Source organism: Phyllopteryx taeniolatus, chromosome 5, assembly GCF_024500385.1.
Source record: "Phyllopteryx taeniolatus isolate TA_2022b chromosome 5, UOR_Ptae_1.2, whole genome shotgun sequence".
Taxonomy (NCBI): Eukaryota; Metazoa; Chordata; class Actinopteri; order Syngnathiformes; family Syngnathidae; genus Phyllopteryx; species Phyllopteryx taeniolatus.
In genome coordinates this window covers 30,984,449-30,995,720 of record NC_084506.1, presented here as the reverse complement: position 1 = coordinate 30,995,720, position 11,272 = coordinate 30,984,449, and the positions used below count along the sequence as shown (strand labels likewise).

The 11,272-nt window shown below is 43.6% G+C and overlaps 1 protein-coding gene across 2 annotated transcripts in view; it reads right to left on the bottom strand.

Moving 5' to 3' along the window:
• reln (reelin) overlaps positions 1-11,272 on the bottom strand; it is a 99,477-nt gene that overhangs the window by 1,300 nt on the left and 86,905 nt on the right. Inside the window, exons 55-64 of one of the 2 annotated variants that reach the window (XM_061774850.1) lie at positions 10,824-10,930; positions 10,506-10,748; positions 10,256-10,431; positions 10,110-10,183; positions 9,859-10,020; positions 8,080-8,237; positions 7,638-7,863; positions 7,047-7,244; positions 5,886-5,984; positions 3,992-4,118 (exon numbers count right to left, since the gene is read on the bottom strand). In XM_061774850.1, the coding sequence (XP_061630834.1) occupies positions 3,998-4,118; positions 5,886-5,984; positions 7,047-7,244; positions 7,638-7,863; positions 8,080-8,237; positions 9,859-10,020; positions 10,110-10,183; positions 10,256-10,431; positions 10,506-10,748; positions 10,824-10,930 (1,564 nt within the window). In that variant the 3' untranslated portion in view covers positions 3,992-3,997. The remainder of the gene's footprint in view (positions 1-3,991; positions 4,119-5,885; positions 5,985-7,046; positions 7,245-7,637; positions 7,864-8,079; positions 8,238-9,858; positions 10,021-10,109; positions 10,184-10,255; positions 10,432-10,505; positions 10,749-10,823; positions 10,931-11,272) is intronic. The other variant, XM_061774851.1, reaches the window with a different exon arrangement.

Here is an 11,272-nt window from a genome sequence, read left to right as displayed (position 1 = left end):
GGGATACAAACACATTGAAGGAGGGAAGGAGGGAGATGTGTGATTAGTGAGGGGGAACAAAGTTGGAGCAGTAAAGACACACACACACACACACACACACACACACACGCGCGTGGTCTAAATAAGTTAGTGCTCTACTCTGGCAGCATGCATGTCTCAGTCATAACCTTAAACATTGTGGTGCTACTCAACAAAAGTGGATTTGTTCATGTGCTACAGGGTTACAAAGGACATGGTGCCAGAACTACGTGAATCTATGTATTATTTGTTCCTAATGCTTTCATTTGGCAATGGAAAAATGAAACAGTGACTGATGATTGACTTATTTGTCCGTAAAAGAGAATATGTGAATTTTTCTGTTGAACTTTTAGACTCAAATTAAAAATACAAAATGGACAAACAGGGCACGGGACTACATTTGATTTGAATATTTCATTGGTTGGGTTTATGTGAGCCAGTTTTCTTGTTCGCTGCCACAATCAATCTATAGCATGGCCGCAATCCATCAAATGATTTATCACCTCAAGGACAAACATATTTGAAGCATTATCGTAATCGGCTTTCTGCATTACTGGAAATGCATTGTTTTCACCTCATCAATTAGCAAATGTGGATAAGTAGACAAATCACTTTGGCAGCACCTTTTATTTTTATTCTTCTTTCAACCATTATGCAAGAAAAAAGTGAACAACATGTCTGCACAGTGCAGTTTGTCGCGGTCGACTGATTGTGGCGGGTAACAAGCTAACGTGTCTTTTACAAATGTTCGTGACAAACTTCTGTGTCAGCCAACCAGTTAAATATTTAAATCAAACTCAGTCCAGTCGTCTGTTTTTCAATTTCGTATTTTGATATTAGATTAAAATTGAATTATGAAGAGCTGTCTATTCTTTTTTTGTGTGTTAGATGAAAACGCAAATACTGTAATCATTTAATAATCAGTCACCTTTTCGATTTGGATTGCCAATTTAAAATGGAGAAACCGAATGATACACAGATTTCCATGGACACACAGGACAAGACGTGGGACACACACACCAACACACACACACACACACACACACTGACACGGAGTGTTTGATGTCTGAGTAAAGACTGGGAGAAAAGAAAATCAATGGTCTAGAGATGGTCTTGAGCAGACAAGCGGTAGAAAAGACAAAGTTGCGCGTCATTCTCGCTTAGCCTGTTTATTGCCTCTTCCGTCCAGCAGGGCGGTGCCAGTGAGCCAGCTGTGCAGCCAGGGTAGGCAGGGATTCTCTGCAAAGCGGGACAGCTGAGGGAGGGGGTGGGAGGTTGTATGCTTGATGCTGTGAAGATGGAGGGATGAGTGCAAGTCGTCTACAGACAAACAGCCAAGAACTACGGAAAAAGGGGCGGTCACAGCAGCCAATGGGTTCATGTCATTTGTCTTATTTGCATCTCTCCACGGTCCTCCATTCTTCCTCGACGACCCGGAAGTCAATCTTGAGACACCATATTAGTGAGGACTGTAGTGAGGAATGATGGGGTTTGATCAAGTAGCCATAATGGAGGATACACAAGCGTCCGTAACATATAAAAGAGGATCTATAACAGTTGTATTCTAATGAGCACGGTGGGGGGCGGATGACTGTATTTAGTTCAGCCATTGGTCATATAGCTGATTTTGGTGAACTTTAGCCAGTTTCACACAAGCGCCATTCATTTGCAGTCTGAAGCAGAGCCGCATTCGCTTTTTTAGCTTCTGATAAGTGACACTGGTCGATTGCTCAGGGAAGTTGTCGGTGCAGCGGGTATATGTGGTGGGGTGTATTTGTGTTTGGCGATGTCTGCTGCCACATACACAAAACCGTACAATATTTGATAAGTGTAATTCGGTGGCTTGGTGATGCCTTCAAGGGGACAACCAGAATCAATGCTGTCTTGCACGGGCTTGCGTGTGCTTTGCAATTTAGGTCCTTTTTCAAATTCTGGGCTCTAAGGGCTACATTCTCATTTTCACGCCTTTATTTTGAAAAAAAGTCTTGATTTACACGCCTGGGTTTGCACACTTTTCATCCCTCCAGCTGCGGCAATTGAAGAGGGTGGGGCATGTGACACGGGACTGACAGCACACAAACTAGCCTACCGTGAACATCGGAAAGCCTACAGTAAGTGTCTCAGCGACACACGGTCCCGATTCTACTCTCAAATCATCAACAGCAGCCTGGGAAACTCCAAGCAACTTTTTTTTTCACCAGAAACCATCTCCTCAAACCTCAAACCCATCAGCGTTTAAATGGACCCTCACATGACCTTTGAGGCTCACATCAAACAGTTATTCAGTTATACCTCCTTTTTCCATTTCAGGAACATTGCCAAACTCCGCCCCACACTCACTCACTCTCAGCTGCCTGTAAGCTTGACCATGCCTTTGTTTCCTCCAGACTGGACTATTGTAAATCGCTACTCACCAGGATCCCCGGAAGAACATCCAGCAGCTGCAGTACATTCAAAACTGTGCTGTGAGGATCCTAATGAGAGCGAGAAAATATGACCACATCACGCCTGTCCTTAAATCCCTCCACTTGCTCCCTGTCTCACTCAGGATCAATTACAAAATTCTGCTGCTGTGCCTTTATGCCAATGCGCCAATCTACCTCAAGGAACTGCTTTGTTCGGCTGCTCCCAGTCTGTGGAATGCTCTCCCCGACAACCTAAGGGCACCACAGACTGTGGATGTTTTTTTTTTTTTTTTAAAAAAAGGTCCAAAAAAACCCCACCTTTAAAAATAAATAAATTAATAAAAACAAAAAAAAAGGCTTTTTTAATTTTATTTTTACAGACTATAGCTTTTTTTATATACTGTATCCACGGACCGGACAAGTCACTTTATCATGTACGCATATTTTGATGACCGGCATACAAGCAAATAAAAACAAATGATTAAACATTTAACTCACCATTGCGTCATTACTATGACTGTAGTTGTTGTTTCCTGCGCTTTTAAAAACTCCAAAGGCTATCTTTTAATGCCGGCTTCAGGCACCACTTTGAAGCGGAATCACTGGTCACAGTTCTAGAGGCTGCTGCTGAATGCTAATATTATTCAGCAATAAATATGACCACCAAATGCTGTAATAGATGATTCGCAGCACCTCTTTTGTTCACTTCAAAAAAATATTTGTTTGTTCCGTCTCTCTGCATACAGACATTTGATAACTTTCTGGAAGTCAATTAATTCAACAAATATTACAGGACTCTTGATTATTTAAATGATCAGTAGGCTGGGTTAAAGAACACAGCAGGTGTCCCTGCTGTAGAGGGAGGAGCTTAAATGTGAACAGAGGATGGAGGACACTGGAGTTTGTAAATAAGGAAACGAGATTGACCCAATGCAATGAGCCATGCAGGGTGCAGAGTGGAGCAGATGAAGTGCTCCAGCCAAATGTTTAATACTGTAAGTAAAAGCTGAAGCTGGCGTGTGGATCAAAAGAGCATTCCAGGCACTCAACGACAAACGCTGAACCCGAAAACCTACTTTTGAATCCACTTGAAACATAAGAGTCGGCTGGTAAAGTAAGCAGCCCGGTCAAACAAAAGAGAAAAAAGTGCCGTGATGGAGTACGTCACACATACTGTACATACCAACACAACACCACACTGGCATTTGTTTTAATTTGTCAATTTGATATTCGAAAAGTTGTCAGCATCATTTTGTGTCTCGCAGTACAATGGAGCCATTTTATTTTGTTTGGTTTCAGTGACTCTCATGTTGTTAGATGTTACGGAGCTTCCACCTGGACTGTGTGAGCAGCTGGTCTGCGTGGGACTTGAGATAAAAGCGACGCCATGGAGATGACTGCCGTGATGATGAGTGTTGGGTGAAAGAGTGTGTGTGTGTGTGTGTGTGTGTGTGTGTGCTGTGTGAGGAGGAGGAGGAAGTCTGGCAAAAAAGAAGGGCTGAATAAGGGTTGTGAGGGAGGTGGGGGATGGGGGAGTGGCTTCATTCAGGAAGAGGCGGTGAACTTACCTGACGCTACAGCCATGCCAGAGGGAGCAGAATACAGAAGAGAGCAGAGGTTAGAGCGCGAGAGGGGAGGAGAAGGTGAAGAGGACTGCTGTCTTGCAGAAAGGTGAGGGGGGGTAGGAGCCCTGGCCTGGGGAGGGATGGGGCGGGGGCCCCCAGGAGGAGGGAGAGGAGGAGAAGAGAAAGAGGGAGATAAAATGGAATCAATGGTAGTGTAAGGGGCAGCAAGTTGAGAGTAATGATGTGAAGAGACAGAGAGAAGAAAAAACAAGTAATCATCCATCATAGAGCAGAACAAGAAGGCATGAAAGTTGAAGATGAGGAGGTAGTGAGGTTAGATACGAGGCGGCATGAGCAGCGGGAAAGCAATACATGAAGCGGCAAGGGAGGGGAGTCACGGGAAGAGCAAAAGAAAAAGGAAAATCAGTGCATGGAGCAGAGCAGATGTGGGGAACAGAGAGACATCATCGTGTGAGGATCATGGTCAGACACTGTTGGACGGCGTGCACAGGGTACGCGTGGGGGGTTGTCGGGGGATGGTGTGTGTGGGGGGGCCACAGAGACCAGGGGGCAGCTCAAGTTTAGGCACTAAAAGCAAGTTTCCACCAAGTGCTACAGTACAGTTCAGTTTGAACACTTGACCCTAATGGGGTTTGTGTAGGCACACGACGTCAACAGTGGACCATCATAGCAGAAGAAGAATGCAACATGGAGCATGCTAATACTGTCCACAAACAACAAATGCAAATGTATTTGAGTCCAATTAAAATGACTGCTCCAGCTGTTGCACTTGAAAAATAAAGGGACTGGCTCCACCCAAACAGAACGGTGCCAACTGTGCTAGTGATTGTAATACTATTTCAGTAATTCCTAACCGCTGTGCCGTGGCACATTAGTCACGGGTGATGTGGGAAATTATGCAATTTCACTAAACGGGTCAAAAATGATTCTTATTTTACCTCAAATAATGTTTCTTTGTTCATCTATATATGCCAGTGGCATGAAGTGACAGGTAGAAACAATTCAATGCTCTTCCACTAGAGGGCGGAGGGTACAAGTAACCTGTGTGTCCACCTGTTGCCATTCATCCATTCGATTAATAGCTTTGAGTTCAACTACACAGGCCTTGATTTCACACCGAGTAAGTACATTGGAGACAAATTGTGACGGAATCATCATTCTTTCAGTACATTTGCTTTTTGTGACGTTTTGTTTGGTGGTGTGCCGTGAGATTTTCCACATGTAAATCCAGTGCCTTGGCTCAGTAAAGGTTGGGGAACACTATTATTGTGCCCTTCATGCTCAACTGAACTGCACTGTACTGTTTAAAGAAAACTGGGCAAAACTATGTACGTGGGTTGATAATAAGACTCTTGTCAGCAGCTTTTAATGCATTGGCTTTAAATCTGAATGAACAACAAGCACCCACAAAAGCAGGGAGACGGATCCTGAGCAACATGCAGGAAATGCATTTAAACTGCTTCATGGTACCTACATGTTCATTTGCGAGCTGATAATAGACTACCATAAACTCAGTGCCCTGTGGAATTGATGGTCAAGCCTTTGACAATATGAGGTAAGCTAAGGTCTTTTTTTTTCACCGAATTATTCCACAACACACTGAACATATAATTTGCCAGGCATCCACAAACAGAACCCTTAAAAGCCAAGCACACTGCAGTCATGTTCCTGCTTGCGTGACACCAGAAGCAGTGATGAACTTCACTGTCGGTGTACACATGTGCGGAGATGCGCTTACGATCTGTGTGCACTGTATTCCTGTGTATGTGTGGAATAGAAGAGGGGGTCTTCTACAGGTGATGCGGGATCAGACAAGGGCAGATCTGGGCTCTGATGGAGGGGTGGGCCGATGTCTAGCCGGGAGTTGGGTACTCACAGAACGACTTCCACATGGTCCAGCGCCCACTGGTCATGTCCTGCGCCGTCATGGCGTGGCTGCCACCATCGCAGCATCACCCCTTTACCCCTAGCCTCTCTGGAGAAAGCACGGGAACATCCTGACTCAGATCGTATACGGCAGTATATTCAGCCTCGTACTACTTAAGTGTATATTGTAATGGGCAGCTGGAATAATGGCTAAATTATTATTATAATACATATATAATCACTGTGACCGACTGGTTAGCACATCTGCCTCACGGTTCTGAGGATCTGGGTTCAAATCCGGCCTCACCTGTGTGGAGTTTGCATGTTCTCCCAGGCCTGTGTGGGTTTTCTCCGGGTGTTCTGGTTTCCTCCCACACTCCAAAAACATGCACGGTAGGTTGATTGAAGACTCTAAATTGGCCGTAGGAGTGGATGTGAGTGCGAATGGTTGTTTGTTTGTATGTGCCCTGCGATTGGCTGGCAACCAGTTCAGGGTGTACCCCGCCTCTCACCCAACGATAGCTGGGAGAGGCTCCAGCACATCCGCAACCCTAGTGAGGATAGGCAATTTGGAAAATGGATGGATGGATATAATCACCAGCCAATTATTTGATACCGCTGCATAAGTTAATGAGAATTCATGAGCTATATCAACAATTTTACATTGGAAAAGCTAATAATGCTGTCGGAAGGGTCATGATTTATTAAAGTTCATTGCTGTGGTTATTGTTTTCAGTGGCATTGAGCAGTGTTGCCTTTGTAAAGGACAGGGCGAGAGGTGGGGTACACCCAGGACTGGTGTACTTATGGACGATTTAGAGGATGTTTTTGGAATGTGGGAAGAAGCTGGAGTCTCCAGAGAAAAGCCACGCAAGCAAGGAGGGATTCGAAGACGTAGCTTCTCAACTGTGAGGCAGGCCACCATATCACCGTGCTGCTCTTTCAATCCATGAATACATGATTAAGACATGCTTCATTAGCTTTAATTCTCTTGAAATTAATTTGGTATACTACAGGATATACTTTTGATGAATCGATTATAAAATAAAGGTAGCAGTTTACAGGTTTACTTAAGAGCAATACGCACTGATTTATCCTTAAGTAGTGCAAACTGAAAACATCAAAAAGTGCATGTGAATCCTAATCGAGTAAGTCTGTGTGGGTCACTCACAGTGGAATGTTGTAGGAAACCCTCTGAGCCTTTATGAAGTCTTTGGGTTGGTGCTGGGCGATGACGTGCCAGCTGACTCCGTTGTTGATGCTGTACTGCAGCAGCACCGCTCGGTCGACCGTGTCGGCCCGGTCCAGAGCAATGTTACAACTGTCTGTCTGTGCCACGCTGCCAATCTGCAGCACAAACATGATCTTACTGCAGGGAGACACAGAAAAGATAGTCAAGGTTAGAGGGAGACATCAACATCTGAGATGTCGGTACATTTGTTTTAGCATCCCAAAGATTGAGGAAACACTTACAGTGTTTTACCCTCCAACTCTCCAATAAGACTCATCACCAATGCTTTTTTTCAGTTATAAGTGTCAGGGGGCGATTACATTTAAACTTAATCCCATCAATTATAAAGTGTATTTTACATTTACTTATGTTGTCTTTGTGGAATACTAAAATTGGGGTGATGATCTGAAATATCGAAGTGTGATAAATAAGCAAAACAAACAATCAAACAAACAAAAAATCAGGAAGGGGGACAAACACTTTTCACAGCACTCTATAGCCATCATCGTGTGATTTGTGTTTTGGTTGTACCTGTACCTTGCTCGAGTGAGGTCCAGCGGTTTAGTAACAGCCTGCCTCATCTTACAGCCATTAAAATAAAGCGAGTCTCCGTGGGCATGTGGTGAGAGTTGTCCACACCCACTGCCCACTCCTCCACCCTGGATCAGCTGCCAGCTCTCCAGGGACACGCTGCCGGACTCAAAGTTGTCCTTGATGGAGCTGGGAAAGTCGCTGCTAGCGAGGGAGCAGTCATCACCTGTTTAGATGGGAGGAGAGGGGACAGTGATGAAAATATGTTGATTTGTTGGGATGACATCGTAAAATGAAATCAAAGTTGCATTGTTTTGTCGCCAGGATGTACAGATACACATTTTCTTAGCAGAGTTGACTCCAGTCAGCCATCTCTGTTAAAAAGCATAAAACTGTATGCATATTTAGCGTTTTTTAACATAGTCCGCTGTTCGTGGCCCACCGTGATATCCCTCATCACAGATGCAGACCACTCCACTTGTGCAGTAGCCGTGTCCGCTGCAGAGTCCTGGGCAGGCCTCTCCGATGTAAACATGGTCGACTCCCCAGCTCTGACGCTCACCCGTCCCCTCTGTTTGAATCCAACGGAACTGTGTCGCCCTAGAAATTGAAAACACATCAAAAAGGGTACACAATGGAAAGGCAGGGACCCACTATACTGGACTTGGAGTCATGGAAAGTCAATATTAGACCACCCTTGTTTAAATTCTTGTTCATCTTAATGCCTGGTACCACTAAAAGAATATTACATAAAGAATACAATCAACACAACAAAAATGCAGCTGATTCCACAATATTTTATTTCATATTTGACATGCTTTAGCTTGATTGTATTCCCAGTGACTCTCGTTACTATCAAAAAAACCATGGAAAACGGCAAGATGTCAGCTCTTATTGCTAATTTGTTTTGACAGCTAATGCCCCTGCATGTGATTTATTTATTTATTTATTTTCGTGTCACACTGAGTGAGCAAAGCCAGCGACAAGAATCCAAGATTCAATTTTCGATCACCTTGAGGAGTTGTAAGTATCTATCATATATCTTGTCAATGCTGTACGAGGAAGAAGTGATGTAACATTATGCTAGTAACATGTTAAAAGCGCACAGCCACAGTTTATCAACAATTTAACAGCTAATAACTGTTAGCTACCATACTGACTTGTCCGTACTGTATACTGTTTGGCCATTGGCCACATTGCTTTATCAATTTATGATGACCTGATTATTACATTAGTGAATAAAATTAAACACTTATATCCAGTACGGCTTAAAGACGGACTTGGCATAAAAGGGAAGCACAAATCCTAAATAACTAGGAGAGGATACGATTTCCTGCAAGAGCTTGATTATTTAAAATATCTACTTTTAAAGTTACCGTCATTTCTTGAGTATAATGCGCATTTTCCCCCCCAAAAATGTCAAAAGTCTATAGTGCGTATTATACATAGGTGTAGGGGAAAATGGAAAAAGACTTTTACATTTTATAAATGTATGCCACCATCTAGAGGTTATGAAAAACCTGTACACTTTCATTTCAATATGCTACCACCACCAAGAGTTCATGAAAAAGGTGTAGCGTACACTTTCATTCCAATGTGACAGGGGTACATAAGACTGCATATATGTACAGTTGTGCTCATAAGTTTACATACCCTGACAGAATTTGTGAACTATTGTTGTTGTTTTTTTTTTTTTTTTTTTTTTAAAATACGACTGATGACTGAACATCAACCATCATTAATTTCTTTATGGTTATGTTTTGTTTAATGATAATGCTTTTCTGAAATGCTTGACAGTTTAATTTGAATCCCATTAAAATAGAATTAAATGTGTTTCACCAGGGCCTTTGTGCTTTCTTTAAAGAATTGTACCCATCTTAAAAATGCTGCCTGGGTAATCAAACATATGAGCACAACTGTGTGTTTTCTCATTTACTATAAAAGTAGGTCATTGAATTTCAAAATATGTAAGTATAAGTAAATAAAAATAAAGTATTACATCTTCAAATAAAGTGCTTAGCTACAGAATAATTCTTTGAAAAAAATAACCAAATCGCGAAGTTGGGAACACTGACTGTGCTTTTGTAAACTAGCTCCTCTCTGTTTGCAGCCATGTTGTTAGTAAAAACCAGAGCACATCAACGGGGATGCTTTTAAAAAAAAAAATCGTCCTGACAAAAAAAATGTAATCGATAAAATCCATGAAATTGTCAAGCCCTACCCTGAGGAGACGTGGTCAGGCAATTGAACGGTGACCCTGGTCCACCTTGAGCTGTTGACGGGACTGAAGATGGTCGACTCGTGGAACTGGAATGGGGAGCAGCCCACGTTGTTGACTGAGGAGGGGAGGCACTCGGACTGTACCAACTGCCATGAGTCAGACCTGGAAGGGGAGAGTGACAAATGCACACTTCCATATTACACAAATATGGCGCACTTTAGATGCTGTGTCAATGCTCTGTGTCTGTCTACCTTGCATCCTTCCTGTACTGCAGCAGGACAGAATGATGGTCCTGACATGTGTCCGCCTCACAACCAACTACTATCTACAACAGAGCAACAGAAAACATAACCCCAATGCAAAGCATGGGCAACTCATTTAGAAATGTTTTTAATACCTTGAACTGTAAAATATATCCAGGCTGCACTATAAGTTCACGGGTAGCGAGGATGTTGTGTGTCCTGTCTTGGTTTTTGTTGGGCCAGTAAAGGTGGAACGAGGGGTTTCCACAGAAGCCGGCAGTACGCACAGCATTCGGGTAGAAGCTCCAGCTTTCCTCATGGGATACACCCTCTGGAAAACCGACATAACATAAAGGGAGCTGCTCCCCCGCTTGACCAATAAACCTTTTTTTTTCATAGACTTACCGTCATCAAAGGTGTCAAGCAAGGTTGATGGATTGATGTCTGACCCCCCAACCAAGATGTTGTCTATGGCCCACTGGGCTCTTTCCAGGCTGGGAGAGGCAAAGCCAGAGGAAATAGTAAAAGGCTGCCACCATCGTAGGCGAGTGGTGTTGGTCAGGGCTCCCTCTGGCAGGACAATGTAATCTCTCCTCACAGACACGTATTTGAGGTAGTCCATCTCGTGCAGTAGGATCCACAACACACCTGAGGAGCATACGGACACGTTCGCTGAGCGGGAGACAAAAAGGAGACAGTGCTATAACATGTTGTCCAGTGCACCTCCATCAGTAGAGTAGTCCAGCAGCACTCCCTCTTTTCGACATGTCGGACGGTGGCACATGGACATGTTATTTTCACTCCCGATCCTGGCCCAGTACTCCACAAACCTGTATCCACACAACAGCCCATGACAGTTTACGATGCCTAAAGTAGGATACACGCTTACCGACAATCTGGCCAAATTTCAGCATTTTCCCTCCCTTGGGATCAAAGACAGCAAAGGTGTGAAGACTATCCTGAGCAATTATCCTCTCGTGTGTGGCAAGCTAGGAGTTAGTTTTCCTCCCCAATCTGCTCGAAAAACGGTCACGGCCGACAATCGTACATTTTAAACCTGATTGTAAATCCTTATGTGTGTGGTCGACACAGACGAAGGGAGAGACACGGACTTTGTACTTGTTCAGTTAAAAGTAAATGCTCCGTTGCTTATATCTCCGCGTGTTGGGGCT